Source organism: Labrus bergylta, chromosome 5 (genome assembly GCF_963930695.1).
Source record: "Labrus bergylta chromosome 5, fLabBer1.1, whole genome shotgun sequence".
Classification (NCBI taxonomy): domain Eukaryota; kingdom Metazoa; phylum Chordata; class Actinopteri; order Labriformes; family Labridae; genus Labrus; species Labrus bergylta.
In genome coordinates, this window is record NC_089199.1 from 9,996,096 (window position 1) to 10,018,050 (window position 21,955).

General features: G+C 37.7%; 1 protein-coding gene across 2 annotated transcripts in view; it reads left to right on the plus strand.

The window, feature by feature from the left end:
- Nucleotides 1-21,955, plus strand: part of syn2b (synapsin IIb) — an 87,998-nt gene that overhangs the window by 38,715 nt on the left and 27,328 nt on the right. For both annotated transcript variants that reach the window (XM_020629085.3, XM_065954713.1), the window contains 4 exons: nucleotides 13,340-13,397; nucleotides 15,528-15,619; nucleotides 20,472-20,628; nucleotides 20,969-21,058. In XM_020629085.3, coding sequence (XP_020484741.1) covers nucleotides 13,340-13,397; nucleotides 15,528-15,619; nucleotides 20,472-20,628; nucleotides 20,969-21,058 — 397 coding nt within the window. The remainder of the gene's footprint in view (nucleotides 1-13,339; nucleotides 13,398-15,527; nucleotides 15,620-20,471; nucleotides 20,629-20,968; nucleotides 21,059-21,955) is intronic.

Here is a 21,955-nt window from a genome sequence, read left to right on the forward strand (position 1 = left end):
AGCAGTTGGTAAAGCAATGTGGCATCAATAACAAAAAGATGGATTTGGTTTTGTGTTGTTTAGTTGTTTTTTTATGTTGTGGGTTTCATGATTAGAATGCAGTTGGAGAAGAGACTCCGCTGTTGGTTAATTTGTCCATGGATAAATCACTGCACGTTACCTTACTATAGGGTCCGTTTGTGCAGGGAGGGTACCCTCTCTGTATCCTTTCATAAGCATTCTGGACTTTCACTGTTACAAACTAGAGGACACTCTTTCAAAGTTTCTCTGCTCTGGAAATGACTAATACAGTCCGGCCTGAAATATCAGGTTACTATAAAAGATGTTTTGTCATTCATGATTCATCAGTGGTTCATTTTATAGACTTTGATGATCCTTGCTTCACCTCCAGCAGCAGCATGAGGTGGATGTTTTGGGTTAAATTTCTCATCGAGTAATGGATGGATTGCCATAAGATTTGGTGCAAACCTAGTGCATCTATGAAGATGAAGTTTCAATATTTTGATTTTGACAAAACATATGCTGGACTATTGACATTTCTATTAGTTTTATCTTTATTTAACATTGGCATTGTCAACCTGTGAGCATACTTTTTGGATAATGCAAACTCGAAGCGCCACATACATTTTGTTTGGGCATTATTTCCTCCATTTTCCACCATTTTATGTTTAAAATTTGAGTACTTTTTCTGTTTTTTATTGATTGTAAGTCCAATGAAACAATGATTTAAAAAAAAAATCTATAATTGGCTCTTATCATTCTGATTGTTTTTGCTGACACATTATAACAGACAGTAATCATGATTAAAATCTAGTGATTAATGAATTAGTGGGTCATAAGAATAATCCTTAGTAGCAGGTTTGATCTGCTGTGTGTGCCTTTCTAAAATGATTAACAACATCCAGTTGTATATAAATCAGTGTCTTTGACTACAGTTACAGATGCTTCTCTGATACAGCCAACAGCATAACCACTGTAATGATGTTTTCTTCTGCCTGGAGAACTTTATTTTGAAATGAACAATCATGCTACATACAGTAGTTTGTGGTAATTTGTTGGTTTTGTCAACGATGCTGATTAATGAACTGAAAACACAGTGAAAGGTTTATGACTGTGTTGGTAGTCTTTTTCTTGTGCAACACCTTAAATCAAGTGAAAAATCCATCGTCCAATAAGTGTTGGAACTCTTCTCGTAAAAGTATTCATTGATATTTCCTTATTAACATTCCTCCTGTCAGAGCAGTACTCAGTCTCTGAATCCTCTCGTTCATTTACATATTGATAAATATGAATGGCTCAGAGCTGTATTAAGTTGACATTGCCAATCAATTCCCCCCCCCCCCCACCTTCATGACTGACAAATGTTGTGAACAGACTTTCAATCAAACCATTAGTTTGTTTTCTTGTTACACCGGTACTGTAGTTTCTTCAGAAGCAGTCTCTCGTGAAGGTGACTACAGAATGTTTCAACCCAAAGCTGTCAGCTTTTTCAAGTTTGAGAAAAAAACATGACCGGATTCAATCCTTGGGTCTTGATGCAGAGAAGGAACAGCTGCATTCAGAAGTATGGATTGAAAACTCTGGTTAGAAATCTACTCTCTCTTGTGCTAAAGGTATTTTAGATCTTTTACTTTAACAAAGTCAATATATCGCCACATTAAAGTATAAAAGTATAATCCAGAATTTTAATAGTCCTGCAATTAAAAATAAAGCTGTCAAAGGAGACATAATGTCAAAGTATTCATTATGCTTTGAGTTTTAATGTTGATAGTTTCAAGCTAATTGTGTGAATAATTCAACCGATAATAAAATGAGACAATACACACTTTTTCTTTCTTTTTTTTCTAAACCTTTTTTAAAAAAGTAACAAAAAAGAGAATAGAGGAAGGAATCATGCACATTTACACTAACACAGTGTATGCACACACAATGAGGCAGACAAATATAGTAGCCTTATATTGCACAGATCTTACATATTACACTGTCTATATGTAATGTATTACACTTTCCTTATAATGCATCCTATTCTGTACACAAATCATTTATAACACTTTAAATTTGAAAGAAACTGGAAAATAAATCTGTAAAATAAAGTAAATCAAAACAGGCAATACTTCCCTCTTGATTTTAAAAGTGTGGTTGTATTAAAGTAGCACTGGCAGGTGAAATAAAACTGGGCTCTAGCTGCATGTGGTCTGGCACCAACGTGTAGAAAGTTATTAACAACAAAAGGGCAGACTCTCATTTTCTCAACAAAGAGCAACCTGCAGGGCCCTTTATCACATTTTGTTCACGTTAAGGGAAGCCTGGAGAGCCATTATCACTTTTTCTTTGCTGGAGTGTTGCCCTTGTTGTCTCTATATTATGACGGAGTATCAGGGCCATGTTAAAGAAGAAAAAAAACTAACATTTCTAGTTGAAAGTCGTTATTAAATTTGTAATTAGATTTAAATTAGGCTATGGTTAAAATTATTTTTCTGAAAGGTTGTAACAGAAGAGCAGCCATCCGCATGCGTGAAAATGATGAAAGGAGAACCCTTAAAGCCGTCCCCTCTTGCAGTATCTTTTCAGGGTCCTGATAGGCTACTCATGACAATGTGATGCCAATGTGTCAAAAGAATATGTAGTTTCATATCTGCATAAGTAAAGCCCCAACACAAGTAATCAGATATTTTGAGACCTTGTCAAACTGTTCTTTTAAAGCAGATCATTCCACATAGAGTTAATACTCAGTCTGTGTTACAGACTACACAAAGTGGTATTTCCTTATTTGTGAAACCTTTGCTAAAGTATAACTTCACAAGATGCTCAACATTCCTCGTTTTGGAACAGGCGGCTGCTGCTCTTTTGATATAACCACATTTTTACGACATTAATCTTGTGAATTTATGACTTTACTCACGTAAATTTACTAAATTAATCTTGTAAAATTATTACTTTGATTTAAATTCCCTGTAACGTGGCACTAATACTCCTTCGTGCTACATCATGTTTTATGTGGAACTATTACTTCTCATTGCTGCTCAAAAACAAAACAAAACAAAACAAAACACAAGTTAAAAGTCCAATATGTAACATATCTACTTAGTAAAATCATAAAATGACCTTACTATATCATCAGACATAAGGAAACATGCTATATTGAAGTGCTGGCTTTTCTGACAAATTGCATTAGCCTGTATGTCCTCCTTCTAAGTTTCGATTCCGGTACGGATTGGTCTGGTTTTTTTTTTGGACCAGAGAAGTAGGCGGCATCCCCACATGGTGCTTTTGCCCCTTGGTTTGCCAGGCAAATGGCAAACCAACAGGTGTTGCAGCGATGGAAACGGGCAAGCAAACTGGTTGACATATAACTGATTCTGCCCAAGCTAAAAAGCCATTAGCTATTAAACATTTTTCTAATGAGCTCTACGGCCAGAAACGTGGTAAATCTAGAATAATTGTAGATGTTTTTGAAAAATGAAAAGAGGTTAGAACACAGAACGTTTTCAAGACCAATCCAGAGACGGCTAAACACTGAAGCTACTGTGTCCACCACATAGCAACCTGCATGAACATTGACTCTATTAAGGAAGGGGCGGGGGGAGGCAGTGCTCTCTCATGTTTTTAATGTGGACTGCAGTAGCAATTTTAAACAGTTACATATTTGTCCTTTAAGGAACCATAATTATTCAGATGTTAAGATCATTTCAACAAAGTAGTAGCACATATGTGTATATATGTGTTATAACTTTCTCAATAGTATTGTGTAATTTAAGCTCTAACAATAAAAAACTAAAGGAAAGTCATAAGATCTACAGATGGACGATAAGTTTCGGCATAGAGACGCATAATCTGATAATACAAACACAAATATCCTTCTGTTAAGTGTATTAGGATGTGAAGGTGAATGTTAGAGAAAGAGGAGATGTTTTGGAGGAACTGTGAGGTAAAGAAGGTGGTAAGGAATAAGAGGAGGCACAAGAGAAAAGCAGAGACAGCTGCAGCATGAAGTAAAACAAAAGCTGTCAAATCACAGGGACAAGATAAAAAAGATTATTGTCACTCCTTCAGCTTCCCAAGGACAAGAAGCCCAACAGCTACACTTTCCTCAACACTCACACCAACAAAAAAAAAAATACCCATCTCTGCTTACCACAGTCACACACAGAAACACACACACACACACACAGAAACACTCACACACACACAGAAACACACGCACCAACACAGCGCAGAAACACATCTCTAGATATCTGCAGGCCAGATTCAGTGAAAGCTCAGGAAAACAATCAGCTGTGCTGTTAGCTTCAAGATGTTCCTCCGAAATGCCTTTTCTCTGTAAACAGATGTTCAGTCAGTGGGTGCTCTGACGCACACAAAAACCCACACACACCTAAACACACTTCGAAGCTTTCATGTTTGTCTACATGAGAGAAACAGTGGGACCCGTAGGTCGTCATTTGTCACACTAATGTAATATAAACACACAAACACAGCGCAGACAGTGATTCCTGTTCTGCCACACAAACACACCTCTGTCTCTGACACTCATTTCTTAAATGATGTAAGAAAACTGCGGAGAATTGGACAACCAGGAAATGAATGTCCTTGCATAATAATGTTCAAGTGTGCAGAAAGATATATTTACTAGCAGCTGTTATATTTTATTTACCACACTTTAGATAAACAAAGAATACTGCACCTCTTCATGAAAACTATATAAACCTGCTATAGGGTTTATTTTTATGAGTGAATATATAGTTTATTACCACTTCCCAATAGGAGTTGTCATTTTTAATGGCTTATTATTTATCAATTCTTTAATTCAGAAATATGTTGTTAAAAAAACAGGTTGTTGAGTTGCAAAAAGTATTAAAAATATTAAGTGAAACTGCTCTCCAACTGCATGTTTTATTTGTTTACCCTTTTGGCCTTTATTAGACAGAACTGCTGAAGAAAGACAGGACATGTTAGGATGAGAGAGTGGGGGATAGCATGCAGAAAAAGGGATTTGAACCCACAGCAGCTGCAACAAGGAGTATAGCCTCTATGCATTGGCTATCGGTGCTCCAAAGGAACAGCAGTTTTATTGCACTTCAGTATGGGCTTCATTTTTCAACACCTGAGGTTGCCGCTTGGCTGCAGCCAAATAATTCATGCCCATTTTCATATCAGGGCAGAAAACTTGAGCCAACACCTCTGACATAAAGCTTTTGCATAATGTGCACAACAGTACACAACTACACTCATAGAGACAAAAGTCACACCGAACACTGATCGAAAAACTCTTTGTTTGTCTGTTTGTCTTCCTATTTGTTTGAGCATTTTGTCTGGGTACATGATTTTTCAGCCAACCAGACCAGTTCTGCTTGTCCGGACGCATTGTCAGAACATCTCAGAAACACACATTGTGAGATAATGACACAAACATCACCTGAGCAGTACACTGGATCGATAAAGTCGGGTGAAGCAGACTTTGTTAAAGGAAAGATAATTAGATTATTGGATAATTAGCAGACTGTTTGATCAGTAACTAATTTTCTTGTAACACTATTTTTATATAGCACTAATATACTATTTTCATTTCTTTCTTATTTACAGCATACTGTACATTTATTTGTTCAAAGTTAACACTATATTTTTTATTAGTGTCAGAACTGATTTTGTTAATCATGTTTTCTCGGCCCTCCTGCTTCTATTGCTACCTTGACTGCAGAGCCTCTGATCCTGTGCTTTGCTCTTACGTCACACATTCATAACTGTGTAGTACAGCATCAGTGTTGAACACTGTTGTTGTTGTTGTTGTTTTTCACTCCCTGCAGTAATAACTAGTCTAAATAATGAAGTGTGTAATCATTCTGGCCATAACCCAACAAAGGTTTTCAGGGTAAACGTAATCAATCTGTTTCCTGTGGTAAAACAACTTCCTACAGTTCTGTTTTTTCTACCAGCAAATAAAAAATGTGCTCCATCAGTTTCTGCACTTATTCACAAATTCATGGTAATTGTTCTTTACTTGAGTACTTACATTTTATGGAGCTTTATACTTATAATTTATCTGATAGATTGAGTTTGTATTGACTTAACTGGTTTAGATCAATATTCTGAAATATTATGGAAAAGGTCAAACGTGATAAATCTACCCAGCAGTGTTTAAGGTATTATCATATCAACTCAAGTCAGTTTAGTGAGTTATAATCAATCATTCAGTTCTAATAGTATACATTTCTTTTAAATGGGCCGTTCTGTATAAAAAATAACTGAACTTTTCGTATACTTTGATGCAAATGCTTGTTGCCAAGTTTTTTTTAAACAATTCAGCATGGCAACGTATGCATTATGAAAAAGATTTATGCATATCTTCCACCACTGGGAGGCTGTGGCTCAGTTGGTAGAATTGGTCTTCTCTCAAACAGAAGGTCGAGGGTTCAATCCCCAGCTCCTGCAGCCACATGTCCGATGTGTCCTTGTGCGAGACACTTAACCCCAAGTTGCTTCAGCAGCGGCATGTGAATGTGTATGAATGGGATTAGTTACTTGACTAGAAAAGCGTTATATACAGTAAGCTCAAATCCATTTACCAGTTCACTATGGTACAGTAGACATAAAAAAAACCCTTCACAGATAAAATGTAGAAAGGTACCATGCCGTCAGAATGTTTCCATACTGAAATAAAGCCTCCAGCTCTCCTGCTCCTGTGTTATTCCTTCCACTGTACTCTCATTACCATGTGTCTACACCGTCTGTCTGCACCTGTAGGGAAAACATGCCCACTCGCCGAATAATTACACTGCAGGTCTCTCTCCCAGTGTAGTGGAGCTGACAGGAGCGCTCGAACACTTCTCTGCCCTTTCACCTCAGCAGTCGGAGGCTTGTTTTACACACATTTTCACTCCACTTTTGGAGCAAGTTGATAAAAGGCCAGAGTGTGTGATCTTGTGATGCGAGAGCGATACTGCTGTGCCAGGAAAGGAGGGATTGATAAAAGAGTTCTGTGTGAAATGTGAATTTCTAAGCTCAACATCAGAACGAGCCTTACACTAAAACTGTATAACTCTTCACTTGGAGGGAGGAGGGGGGGGCGGGAGGACGGGGGGGTAGGCCTGAACTGACCACAACACAATCCTAACAGCTTGCATTTTTCATTATTTATTGTTAATTATCTATTTATAAACACAAAGGACTACTGTGTACATTATATTATTAGTATATAACTTGTGTTTTTATTTTATTCTCTGTATCTGTGTGCTGTTCTATCCTTTGGTGTTACCTGCTGCTGGAATCTGAATTTCCTGAGGGAACCTTCCCAAAGGATTAATAAAGTTCCTATTTATCTATCTATCTATCTACTGAACAGTTCTCCAGGTTACTAAACAGACTTTTTGGTCATTTTGAAAAGACTGCTTTATATTCATTTCAAAGGTGGCTGTTGGAAGCTCAAATGCTGTGATAATGTTGTCCTCTATATTCTATAGCTTGTAATAAACATAGCAAACTTACAATTACATTGGGCCATATTTTTCATTTTTCAAACACAACATTTGTTGACTCATTAGCTACGACCAGATGAAATTGAATTAGCATTCAACCACTTAGCTATAATTAGATACAAATGTATACCTTTTTTATCACGTCATTTAACACCATCAAACAGCAATGTTCGCATTTAGTCAACTTCTAGCTAATGTTTTAATTTGCAAAAATGAATGGCTTTTATTCATTCAACACTTACTGATCTACTGGCAACCTCCGGTGTTGATAAATGAAGCCAATGCGGAAGTGTGAAAACCAGCAGTTCCCCGAGTGTCCACTTGAGGCTGGCGAAAGAGGCCCCTTAATACACGTACACATCCCATTCAAGAAAGCTTGTTTTTACAGCGGAAATAAATATGCTAAACGTGTTTTTGCTTCAGAAGACAAATTTGGTACACCCTGTATGGGGGGTGAATTTTTTCTAATAACTTCTAATTACTTCATCTAGATTTTCTGAAGGATAAGAGTTATTCATAATAAGGGGGCGTGGCTGACCTGCCTGATGGGCCAGACCTGCCTCCTCTCCAGCTGTTTGCCTGGTGTTAGGTTGAGACGTTACCAATATGGTGACTGCCATCGACAGGCTTCAAAAGTCTCCTTCAGTAAAACTAGTGGGTGAGGTCAATAAGACCTCTTAATCTAATGTGCTGTTTTTCATTGCCTAAATACTTCAGTCTAAATGTTCACTATGCAAAGGATTTACAGTTGCATAAAAGCATTGAGGCGATAAATCGATTACAGTTTGTTAGATTCAACATTTTTACAACCTACACCTTTGAACACAGCAGGACCTCCAACACTATATAACAACATTTGAGGTTCTTACCCTGCATGACAACAGAAGAAAAAGGCCACCTTGTGAATATGGTAACTTCCTTGACTTTCTAAACCTTACACCCTATCTTTCTTTCCATTCTAAAACAACAAGGTAACACAATCTGCCTCGCAATATCACTCCCGTCCCAGTAAACCCATTAAAGAGCAGTCGCTCATCCGCACGGTTCATTTGTATGCAGACATTCCATTAATGTGTCTTTGCATCAAATCGATCAAGATAACCACAGAGGGGAGAGGAAAAACAGATGGATGGAAAATGATTATGTTATGCCTGAAGAGGGAGTGGGTATGAAAGTTGTGATATGAAAGAGAAAAGGGAGAAACCAGATGAAAATAGCCTCAAAGTGTGGAGGAGCGTGACCAGGAAGCTCATAATGTTGTTTGTATTTTGCTTTAATGTGCATCAGAAAGAGTCATTATACCCTGACTATTGTGCCTGTCCATTACTGTATATGCCAAAGGACCCTAGTATTTGAAATCACAGCTGAGGAGCACACTTCTCAAGACTTATTCTGTCCATTTGATCTCTGTTTTACAACCAAACATAAATTTGTATTTTGGAAGAGTTTATTTTTTGCTGAGTCTCTGAGATCAGAGAAATTAGTCATGTTGATATTGTGACTGTTTGACACATTGTTTGCCCACACTACAGCTATTGCACATGTTTTGTATTAAGTTTCTCCATAATTTGCAACACTTACCCCACTCATTCATTCTTTGTAGTTTCTCTTTTTTTCATATCACTGTATCATCCTTTCCTCTTCTTTTACTCTACCTTGCATTCATTCCAAAATGTTTAATTCTTTTGGAGTGTGTGCAGGTCTCAGACTTTCTGACTCCACTGATCAATAATGAAAGCTGGATCGCATCAAATGACCCTGAACAGAAACAGAGCTCAGCTGGTGAATTTAGCCAAGCACAGAGCCATTATTGGACAAGGTTGTTTTCAGTGGCATCCTTGTTAACTCCACAATCCTGCATCAGTCGCTTGTCCGTCTAATTTATCCTTCTTAATCCTGACAATGTCTTGACATGATGCAGTCAGTTAGAATAACATATTATATTAATGGCTACTTTATTATCTTTTAGCATGACACCTATTTTGTATGATTTTATGTACTTTAAATGTTGCATGTATTATGCCTTTATCTATAAACCTTCCATTATTCCAGCTGCATCTGCTTCAGCAGAGAGCATTATGAATAAAAGACACTCTCAGACCAGCCTGCCACATCTCACAGTTGTTTCAGCTGCTTTTGGATAATAGCCAGAGGCAGTCTAAATCTTAATATCACCCACATAAAGCTGAGTAAATCAATACATCTGCACCAGTTACTATAGAAACTTAAATGAATTCCAATTTGTACAGCTATTAATGGGTAATTTGGGATTTATATTTCATTGCCTGCAACTTCTCTTTGTTAAGTATTCCTCACACACTCTGGTGATGGGTAAAAATTAATTGGCTTCAGCTTAAGATCCATTTAAACTTGAACTGATTTCATACTTACATCTAGAAAGTCTTTGAAAATAAATGTCTCTTTACATCTGTGATTAGAAAACCAGACATTTCATTTGAAGGTAATACCACTGAGAGTAGTCCTTCATGTTGTTGCACTCTGCAGCAGCACAGTGTACTTTCATGTACTCCTTCTTTTCCAACACATTAAAGGTCACATATTATCCTCCATTTCAACCAGCTTAAATACATCTCAGAGCTCCTCAGAAAATCTCTGTGAAGTTTCTTGCCAAAAATCCACTACGCTCCTGTATTTTAGCATGCCTATAAACCCCTCATTTCAGCCCTGCTCAGAACAGGCTCTTTCTGTGTATATAGCTTTAAATCCATGTGAGCTGCGTTTTGACCACGCCTCTTCCTAGAATGGCTTGGACGACTCGGGGTTTCTGGCAACCATGCCCAATTGTTTACAGTAAAAAAAGGCAGACTCAGAGGGAATTAACACCTGGCTGTGGGAGTGTCACCCACCTGGGGGAGGGACTACTGCCTTCTGTGATGTCACAAAGGGAAAATCACCTTACAACCTGTCGGAGCACACTTTCTCTGAAAAGTGGAGCAGGCAAAAGAGGGAGAGGATGGACTTTGCTCATAATTAGGGGGTTTGTAGACAGACACATACTGCATGAATGATAGAAATACATGGTTAAGTATATTTTGCACAATCTGTGACCTTTAAGTAACATACTTTGAATATTTTAACACATATATCACAGGCAGCATAGTATGTGGGTGCCATTTCTATGTATCTATTAACTCTCTCTAGCTCCTGTGTTTGTTTGATTTCCTTTTTTGTTTGCTTCAATTTCATTAAAGTGCACATTAAAGGGCTCATCTTTAAAGTGCCAAACATATCTTGAGTGATGGAAACATTGCAGTCCTTGACGTTTTTGAGTCTTACTGTTAGACACCAGTGGGTGCTTGAAATTGAATCGAGCAAACTTTAGAAGCGACCTGTCAGAGATGATGTATTACTTGCAACAATAATGTGTGTATTGTTTAGTCTAACAGGACTAAAATCTATAGCTTTGTTAGCTGCTCAGTGATGCTGTAAAGCTCATTACAAGCTAGGAAACCTGATATACTGTTATGTGTGGGAGAACAAAGCAGCGGGGGCAGAGATTTGTTATTTGGGGAGCTATGGGGGGGCTGGGTTGTTTATAGTAGCTTATGAATTTTGACACTACAAACAATAACAAATTAAATTGTTTGAGCAAAACACAATTCAATTAAGTTGGATATATAATTAAAATGTTGTACTAAATGTGCAAGGAGAGCACAATTCATTATGTTTAACAAGATTTAAGAGCAAATGCATTCAAAAAGTACACAAGATTGATTACTGAAATTTTGAGCAATGATAACTAGCACTGACTGGACTTAGACTTAGATACCATGAATGTGGAAAGTGTTGCCATAGTTCTATCTTTTGATTTAGAGCCAAGTGGTGTACATGGCTCCTTGTATTTAAGATGAAATGATGCTCCTCTGGATTCTGAAATTAATCAGACGCACAAAAAAAAAAAACGTTGTTGGTGTCTTTCATAATCAAACACTGAGCAGCAGGGGGCGCTGGGCACCTAGTGGTAAGTGAAAGCGCCCCATGTACGGAGGCCCTGGTCCTCCAAGCGGACAGCCAGGGTTCAAATCTGACCTGTGGCTCCTTTCCTTCATGTTATTCCCCAATATCTCTCCCCCCGATTTCTGACTCTAAAAAAGAACACAGAGCAGCAGTGTTGAAAGCTTAAAATGCTAAAAATGCTCCTTTTTCCATCACAGAAGGTTTAATATCGAGGTTTACTTTCCTCTTTGTGAAAAGCATGTAAATCTTGTTACAAAACACCTCTCAGAAACTCACTTGCAGCTCGGTTAGAAGGCTTCATATCTTTGCACATGTTGTGTTTTGCTATCTGGCAGCTACATTATGCTGTTTGGAGGAATTAAATAAGGAGGCTACATCAGCAGCCCCTCTGTTGAACAACATAATTGTCCATTACTGTGTTGGCCTGACATCCCCATGTCTTCGTCTATTGCTCTGAATTGTGCACGAAAGACACTGCATGTGGAGCTTATTTAGACCCCTTCAGTGGTAATGGGATTAGAGCTACTGTACTCAAATTTAAAATGTGAATTCTCTGAGTAACCTTCATGCAACTTCTTAATTTAAAAAACGTCAGGAAATTATATTTCTTCTGTGCGTGGTGTTTAAAAAAAAAATGAAATAAACATAAATGTCATTGGTGGATGTTTGGATGTCATCGTAGCATCGAAATGGTGTTTTCATTTCCTCTGCAGCGCTTTACAAATCACACACAGTCACACAGTATTAGAACGGCACTATCTAGCAACACTGATAAAAGAAATATGGCTGTAATTCTAAGGCCACTAACTCTACTGCCGCGGTTATTGATTGTTAGAAGTTATTGCATTCTCCCCTCAGTGTTTCTCCCACAGATGGTCTGGTCATAATGAACCACTCTAACAAGCAGGATACCTCTGTGCTGCACTATCACAGGTCCTATGAGGCTATACGGAGGGACTCTGACATACATTTTTAATCTAATTGGCACAGAGAGGAGCCACGAGTGCAGATGAGATTTGATTTAGCGTCATATTTTGGCATGTAAACTGGCATAGTGTTTGGGTGGGGATAAATGGTTCTAATAGATTATTCAAAACCTGTTGAGTAGAAAGAAGTCCTGGAAAATAGTGAATAAGGAGGTTAAACATACTTCTTAAAATACTGTAAAGGTGTTTTGGTTTATTCATGCTCTTGGTTATTGCTTGACTAATCTTTAGTGTATGCATAGATGACAGACAGAGGGTAAAAAGCATCTGCGCTCCATTAACGATGTTATGTAAAATGAGATGACCCGAGCTATCTGCGTGTGTGTGTGTGTGTGTGTGTGTGTGTGTGTGTGTGTGTGTGTGTGTGTGTGTGTGTGTGTGTGTGTGTGTGTGTGTGTGTGTGTGTGTGTGTGTGTGTGTGTGTGTGTGTGTGTGTGTGTGTGTGTGTGTGTGTGTGTATGACTTGTAATCTGTCTCTACATCACTGTTGAGCAAGTGGCAGCAAAGATATTAAGAAGTCAACATCGAAACCACCCAGTTATTGGATACATTCATCACTGGGGCAGCATTTAATATTGCAGCAGATTTGTTTCTTTCTCTTTCTTTACCCTGATTTGATGTCACCAAGCATTGAAAAGAAACTAATTACACTTCGGGTCCGGCCTCACTGATCTGCTGTATGTGTTGAAGCTATTCAAAAGGCTCATTATGGTAATAACTCTGCAGCAGATTAGAAAGTTGAACACAGAGTCTTTTTTTTTTTTTTTACACATAGTGCATGAGGAGGCATCCATTTTCTTTCTTTCATTTATTCCACAGTGAGTGTGATGTCCAGTAGAGGGCAGCAGAGACAAATGAGATTGTTCAAATGGCATCTTTATATTCGTTTTTTCTCTCTTTCAGGGCCAAAGTGTTTCGGGGGAAGAAAGTCCTTGGGGACTACGACATCAAAGTGGAGCAGGTATATTGATTTTTTAAGAACTACAATACCCTTGAGTCATTTTTAAGAGGTTAAGAGGGCTTAGAAAGAGATTAAAGTGAACTGACACTTATAATGAAATTCAAAAGCTCATGCTGATTCTCAGGCTAATTTTACACAACATAAGACTCTGTAAGAGATGCCCTGCTGCTCTTTTGCTTATACAGAAAGTTTATGAATTCCTAGATTATTTTTCTTTTTAGATTATTGAACCTTTTGAATATTGGATGGATCACCATTACATTACATTTTTGACATGGTTATTGCATCACACTTTAGTTAAGCTCACCACTTTTAGAAGTCTTTAGGTATTAAGTAAAATGTTTTAGCTAGACAACTGGGACTAAAGTTTGTGTAGAAATGCAATCCAAGAGAATGAATCCTGCTAACTTTATTAAAACCCTGATGCCACCATTTTGATTTCAAGGGAAACATTTTGACAACCATGACTTGAATACTCATTAGGCTACATTTGCTTCAAATATAAATGGTTCATGGATTATAGAGTTCATTCAAAAATATGCTTCAACTTTGCTTCTAAACTTGGCCAATATTTGCTCATATGTAGGGCTGACCTTTAATTACCAGCAGAAACAGTGAAATTACCATAATTCTCACCTACACTTGTTCTATGTAGCCAATGCTAGCAAGCTAACAGGCTAAACTAAGGTGATAAACCCTGGTAAATATTTGCTCAAATGCATTTTTTCTCTCTAATGTACGTCACTTTGGATAAAAGTATCTGCTAAGTGAATTGTATAATTATTTTAAACCTACTGCTTATTACCAGCATATAGGTGATTCTCTGAATTCGGTGCACATTGGGTTCTCTGGTTACTGACAAAATATGCCACAAAAATTGTGTTTCTGAACATTGCATCTGGTGAAGGACTATTTGAACCTCTGAGAAAATACGTTTTCCCACCTTAGGCATGAAATCCCAAACATTATTAGGAATTTCTTTGTCACTTCGGTTGTTTTAAATTTAACCACGTAACGGGACAATTTGATTCCTGTATGAGTACAATTTAAAAACATATTCAAACTAATTCTTCCAGTGCCTTGGTAATCACCTGTCCCTTGTGTAAAATAACTTATTGTAAGTACATTTTATTTGATTCTAAATAATAATAATTTGACTGTCAAGTAGGATATGACAACTTAATGTACAAGCGGTCTTCATAAATCATGAAAATATACTTTAACATAAACATTAGATTAGGCTTTCGTATATTTTCAACTATAACTACTGAAATTGCCATGACTCTCAACTGGGCTTGTATTTATTACAAATTGGCCAAGGCTTACAGGCAAAACAAATGTAATGAATGCAGGTAAACCTTACCTGCATTCATTACATTTGTTTGCCAATGCTAGCAGTTAGCTCAAAGCACCAGAGTTATGCTAGCATTAGCAGTAGTAGTAGTTTCTTAACATATATAGTACTTGACACTACCTTTGTGTTGCATGTTTACCACATATAAATGTGATAAACCACACTTAATTACCACATTAACCCAGAATTGTTGCATTGTCGTACTGTACATAGTGAAATGATAAAGTAAGAGTGTGTGACAGGTTTCATATTGGTTGAACCACCTAACCAGTAGGCTGTGTTTGCATTACTACTGTACTCACTGCTTTTCCAATGACTTTATTTTCTCTGGGGTTTCACACGGAACACTTTTGCACCGGAGAGAAGTTAACAGTTAAATTACAACCTCAAGCTTCACCACAGAAATAATAAAAAATAGGCACCAGAGGAGAAAGGAGTCAGCAGCTATGAGTCACAGCATTGTTTTAGTCATCTCTTTACACTGCTTATCGCATATTCCATTTATTAATTAGAAATGAATTATTCACTTACAATGTATTTTTGATTACTCTACAATTATTAAATCAAACTTGTAAATAAATGAATAGTTTTGTATTTTCTTGCGCAATTAAAGCAGTTTATATTCTTCTTTTTGCATATGGTAGAGAAGTTATTTCTTTAGGGCACTGACACATTTACAAAACTGACAGTATGATTGTACAGCACAATCCTCAATGTATTTTTTCATGAAGGTTTAATGTGTTTATCTTTTTAAACTTTCTTGTTTTCACTTTCAGGCTGAGTTCTCAGAGGTCAACCTGGTCTCCCATTCAAATGGCACCTGTAACGTGGACATGCAGGTCATTAGGAGCGGGACCAAAGTGGTCAGGTCAGTTCCCCGTACATTTTTGTATTTCTCATTACCCCTTGAGGTACCGAGCACACCAACCTGTAACTTAAGGTTTGAGCTTGAAACATCTCAGTCAACAGAATCATCACTCTGGCTCAAACCATCATGAACCCGCTCTTTTTCCACAGATTATCAGAAAGATACAAGCATGGTTTATAAGAACTTTTTTTTTTTTTTTAATACATTAATGGGTCCAGACATTGTTTTACTAGGAAAACTTTGTCATGCTACGCGGTTGACACAGCTATAATTCTGAAACAAATCCAGCTAGTACTGTCTGCAGTGGAAATGCAAAACAGATCTTGGGGTTAGAAACATGTACGGATTAGGTACAGCCCTCAAAGAGTATTACAATGTAGGTTTGATATTAAAAATGTGTCTTTAAGGCTAAATTCCTTGGAATATAAGTTACCATATACAAATCCTCAAACTTTCATATGACTCTTAGCTCAAAGCACACCCAAGAGATGACCCTGCGAAAAAAAGTACCAGCTTTGGACATTTGATCCTAACCAAAGATTTTAATAAAAATCAGACTTTACTCATTTGTCAATCCCACCCATAATGCTTCTGTACCATATTCAAGCATCACAAAGACTGTCAGTGAAATGAGACACTCAGGCTGCTCTTTAAAACAAGGAATGCAAGTGGTTACTTGTAAAACGTGATCAGTGCTGTAAAGGCAGAGGCGTTTCACCACAATGTTTCCCTCACTGACTTGGCGCAGTAGATGTGTGTACAAACATGTGAACTTACTGTAAACCAGACATCGCACGGACCCACTCACACACCACAGACCACACTGACACACACAGCTGTGACTGTAACTCCCATCGCTAACAACCAACAAAACGAACAGGAAATGAAGAAGTCAGCCTGAGTCTCACAATCAGCGACTCTCCCCTGTAATTACACTTTATGAGGGGTGGTGTGCACATGCCCACACACAAACAAAGTCAACATTAAGTATTGCCTAAGAAAGAGTCGGAATCTTTGATTCCTTATAGACATTTCTTTTGGTATAATGGCATCAGCTTTAATTAAACATGGACAGTTTGTGAGATAAATGACCATCATAATTGTCACTCTGTCCCGTTGTCCCCCTGTTTGACTTCATTGGAGGCTTCTCAGACCGGCTTAATGATCTACATTTATCTCCGTAATTGCACCGTCTCCATCGGTTTCAAGTCAAAGCACTGAATTTGCCTAACACCCTGAGAATTCAAGTTGCCAATTTTATTATTATTATTATTATGTCACAGCAGGGTCTTAAGCCTGTCTAATGTCTATTGTTATCCAATCTCACTTTTTACGCTGCAGCAATTTTACTGATTTTTCCATGGGGTAAGAAATAAGAGTGAAAAAAAGCAATGAAATATAACGCCATGACCTTTGAGGAATGAGGTAAAATTACACTGGAACAATATCGTTTAGCAAAGATTAGTGGAGCTGGAGCCTGCAGTCAGTGTGCCTAATGGTAAATGAGAGGAAGACACTTGGATCAATCCTCCTCATACAGTGCAGAAACAGCTAAATCAGCCCAAAGCAACACACAGGCTTCATACATGTCAAAGAAAAAACAGGTATTTTGAATTGAGTGGTTTCAATTGGTTGTTTCAAACTTCTTTTTGAGTTGTGATTCACCAGGGATCTGATTAAATCAATTTCCAGACTTGACCATGTAACCCAAGTTTAGTTCTTTGTGTGACTTTAAAATGTATTCTCCTGTCACTCTGTGTGGAAAGTGGGTAAGTATCCCCATCTCTTTGTTCAACTACTTCTGTTACACAAGTTACCTTGAAATATTTGATAGACAATGGTGGATGAGTCCTGCTGACTTTAGTTGTCCCTTTATCTTTATCATTTGACCTGTAAAATGTCCCCTTTCTTAGTTGTAAATTGAGTTCAGTGTGAATTAGCAAATGCTAGCAATCTCTCAAAGATAAAACAATATTAGGGTAACCAATCAAATTTGTTGGAATTATAGCATTGGTATGTTTTGGGTGTTAGCATGCAGCCCGACAAAGCTGCTACCACAAATGAAAACTTTGAATCTTGTCTCTAATGTCTATTGTTATCACACAAAGTGGTTAGTTTGTGTGGTTAGTTTGTGTGCCCGATGTACAGAGGCTGTAGTCATCGACACAGGCTGCTGGGTTCGATTGCGACTACTTTCCCCCCCGAATGTCATTCTGTAGTCTCCCGCCTGTCTCTTAAATAGAGGCCCAAAGAGCCCAAAAATAGATTTAAAAAAGAAGCAATTTTCAGAGTAAAGCTAGTTCAGATGATATGGTTTCTAATGCATCACACTGTAAGAGTCACAGCCATGATGATCTTTGCAGCCTTCTATCAGTAATAAAGACCATATAGTCACATTAATGGCTGTGTCTTCTCCTACACAGTCCTTTCTGGTTTCCTGGAGTGTCTGATTAGTATTCTCTGAGCATGAAGAGCTGGTGGTGTTCAGACACTGTGCCAGCGTTTTCTCTCTCTGTGTCTCTATTCTCTCACTCCTCCCTACATCTCTGTTTTTCTCTCTCTGTCTCTATTCTCACACCTCCGACACCTCTCTCTCTCTCTCTCTCTCTCTCTATCTGTCTCTTCTTTTCCTCACATTCCCGCACTCCAAAACACACACTCAGAGACAAAAGGCAAAATAACAGGAGTCACGCCCTATCACCATCAACCTTTCCCCTGAGCTGAACTGCAATGAACATTGTTTTTTGCCCTTCACACACGTGTCACAAATTTCACACGTGGGCTTGAAGCTGTGGTTTGAAGTGTTTTGCCTTATATAGACATATTAAAGTAAGAACACAAAAAAAGTTGCCGTAAACTTATTACCAACTTATTATACTTTTTAAAACCTCAATCTTAGAACCTTTTTTTATCTGACATTTAGCTGTTTTTGTTTACTTGATCAGTCACGGTTGTGGTCACATCGTAAGGCTTGCTTTGACTTTTACTGGGAAATTAAAAAAGCTCTTCTGCACTATGTTGCCCCATTCTCTCCCACGTATTGTCACTCTCCTTAATTGTTTTTCTTTGTCCAAATCAGCTGACATCCTTGTTTGCCCAGCATAATAATTTGCAGTAGCTGCAAGCAGGCTTTATCTCTTGAACATAATAAACTAGGGGTCTGATGCTTATGTTCTTCTAGTAAGGAAACTGGGACAATACAGTCTTACAACCACTCAATGGGTTGAATACATCAAATAAAGACAATGAAGATAACTCACTGTCCCAATCATCTCTTCTCTGTTAATTACCTCCATCAAATGCATCGTACCAAAAGTTTTTGATGAGAAACGACAAATATTTTGTTTTTGATACCTTAATTCCAAGGTTACGCATTGCAGGTCACATGACCAATCAAGCCTGATGTATGCTTACCACATCAAGTGCTGTCAAACCATCATACACACTGTTTTTTGTGTCCATGTGCATTTGAAATGTTCTAATTCTGTTGACGTTAATGGGCAGATAAAACACTGAACTTTTAGGAGCTGCTGGTTCTTTAAGACTGAAGGAGTCACAAACAGAGGAGAAAGCCACCAATATGATTCATGATTCTGCGTCACCTCAGGCCCTATAAGCTTTGGTCCCAGAGGTAATTTAAGCATCAGAGAGATTCACTGTAGCGCAGTGACTTTGACTAACATAGGTTGTTCAGAACAAAAGTTGTACAGCTACTGGGAATTGTGCCCCAGAGATTTGTTTTTGTACCGTGTGTCCTGATATAGCATGTAGTGTGTTTCTCTAACTCTTATTGAAATTATGAATGGCCCTGGCAGTAGTGAACAACTCAGACTAAAATCCACCCTAGACTGCTTTTTATACAATACTATGAGCTTGACCCGTTCACTCCAGCTGCTCCCAGTAATCTGCGTACTGTCTTGTTAGTAATGCATTAAACATGGGAGGTCATCAATCTTTGAGCTACATTCACCACTCCATTAGATTAAGAGTCCCACCAAGGTTTTTATCATCATTATCCCAGGTTAGAATCAAACTGAAAATAAAACAGAGCATGGCTGGCTTCTCCCAATTAGAAATAACTAAGGTTCTGCAAAATTTAGCAGGGGTTGTTTAATTTATTTTTTGAAGATGGTCAAATTTAAAACAGCACTCCATGTGGAAATAGGAGGTGAAGAAGAGGCAGTCTGGTCCGAGAGACAGTTTCAAACGTGCAGGTTTAACAAAAAAAAATAGATAGAGTTTACCCTGGTGTTGATTGATGTTGTTTGATTTTACTGATTTTAATCTGATTTTTTAATACTACTAAAAAGGAAGCTAAATGTGTGCAGCACTGGAATCCAAGATAAATTCCCCTATGTGGACAATTAATCTAATGGTTGTAATTTTTGTAGAGGTTTTATGATTTCAATCTTTGTGTACATTTTACCCACTGAATGCTTCTTTATCCTTACGGGTGTGTCGGGTGTGTCAGCATGGATTTAACAATTTAAAAGAGTGCTTCATGAAAATCCTTCACACATTTTGATCTATTGTAGGATGAGACATAATGCCACTCATATGTCACTTCTTCTATTAGTCCAATGAGGTGTGTTGTGTGGCTAGCAATACGTTTTTTGCTGCATCAGCTTCCTCAGTGGAAAGACAAATATACAACCTTTCATTTGTGCCATTCCTTTTTTAAGGTTTGCCCTTTTTCCTGACATTCTGAGGTGACTGAATCCAGATTCATTATTCATAAAGAAAAGTGTTGTGTGTAGAACAACATAAACTCTTTAAGCAAATACTGGTTTTTACTCCTATTTCAAGGTTGTTGAACTATTTTTCTTTAATTTTTCTGCCGCTCTGACAACAGGTCTTTCAGGCCGGACTTTGTCTTGGTTCGCCAGCACGCCTTCAGCATGGCCCAGAATGAGGACTTCAGGAACCTGATCATCGGTCTGCAGTACGCAGGAGTCCCCTCAGTCAACTCTTTGGACACCATCTACAACCTCAGCGACAAACCGTGGGCTGTAAGACATTTCATCCAAAATGATTGACATCTGCAGCAAACTAAATCGTGTTTATTTGTACTATCCTGAGTATAACATGGATGTGGACAGGTTGCAGCTTTTCATTACATTTAAAATAATATAAGCTGGAGGTTTTTTTAATTCATTTAGTTCAATGTGTTTCCAGCTCAAGTTGAGTTTAAACACACTATGACTTGTATTACTACTATATGTGCATAATGCACCTGTTCTCTATCTCTGTAAATAAACACATTATACATATTAAACAACCCCTGTTTAAATTCCATTTAACGCTCCTTTGCACTTTTACTCACTTTCTATTCTTCTTCCTTCCCACTAGTTCTCCCAGCTGATCACTAATCAGAAGAGGCTGGGCTCAGATAAGTTTCCACTCATTGATCAGACTTTCTACCCCAACTACAAAGACATGGTAAGATTTTTTTTTATTACCCATTGTACACTACCCCTCAGCAAACTCACACATTCAAAACAGCAGCTTCACAATCAGCTGAAGTGTATTATTTATTATTTGGTATTAAGTAGCCGTTAAGTATTTGTATCAGAGAAGAGAAGCATTCTCTAAAAATGGTTGTTGTGAGTGTTGTCTGCAGATTACTGTTGTTTTTAGGATGACTCTCGGAAAATAAGAAATAACACTTAATACATTATTTTGTATTAATTTCCTATTCTCAATATCTCTAGAATAAATCATCTGCACTTCTCTTGAATTACTAATTATATTTGTTTAACAGAGCTGAGAATACGCTTTTTTCATACCTTTCTAAGAATTCTTGCACTTGATCTCCTGCAAAAGCCCTGATCCCCTCAGATCAATTCATTGATTACTAAATAATACTTTCGGGATGAAACGTCTTAACAGAAGAGTCAGAATTGTATATTTGAAGCATGCATTGAAATTACCAAAAGAGTTTTCAATAAGACAAAAAGTGTCTAGCCTAGTGGTAAGTGCGCGCACCCCGTGTACATTGGCCAAAGTCCTCCAAGGGGGTGACCCAAGTTTGAATCTGCCCTTCCCATCATTCCCCATTCTCTCTCTCTCCCCGGATTTCTGACTCTATCCACTGTCCTATCTCTAAATGTGGGTATGAAAAGCTCAAAAATATAAAACCTTAAAAAATATATTTTGAAATGCTATATTTTAATAAAACGTCTAAGCAAATCCTCATCCTGCAATTTACTTCCTATATTCACAGTGGTGAAAAATGTGGCATGTGAGAAATAGAGTATATACAGTAGGTCAAGTGTTATAAATGTTTACAGTGTGTACAGATTATTGTCATTTAGAAATGTTCTTAAGTTTACCCCA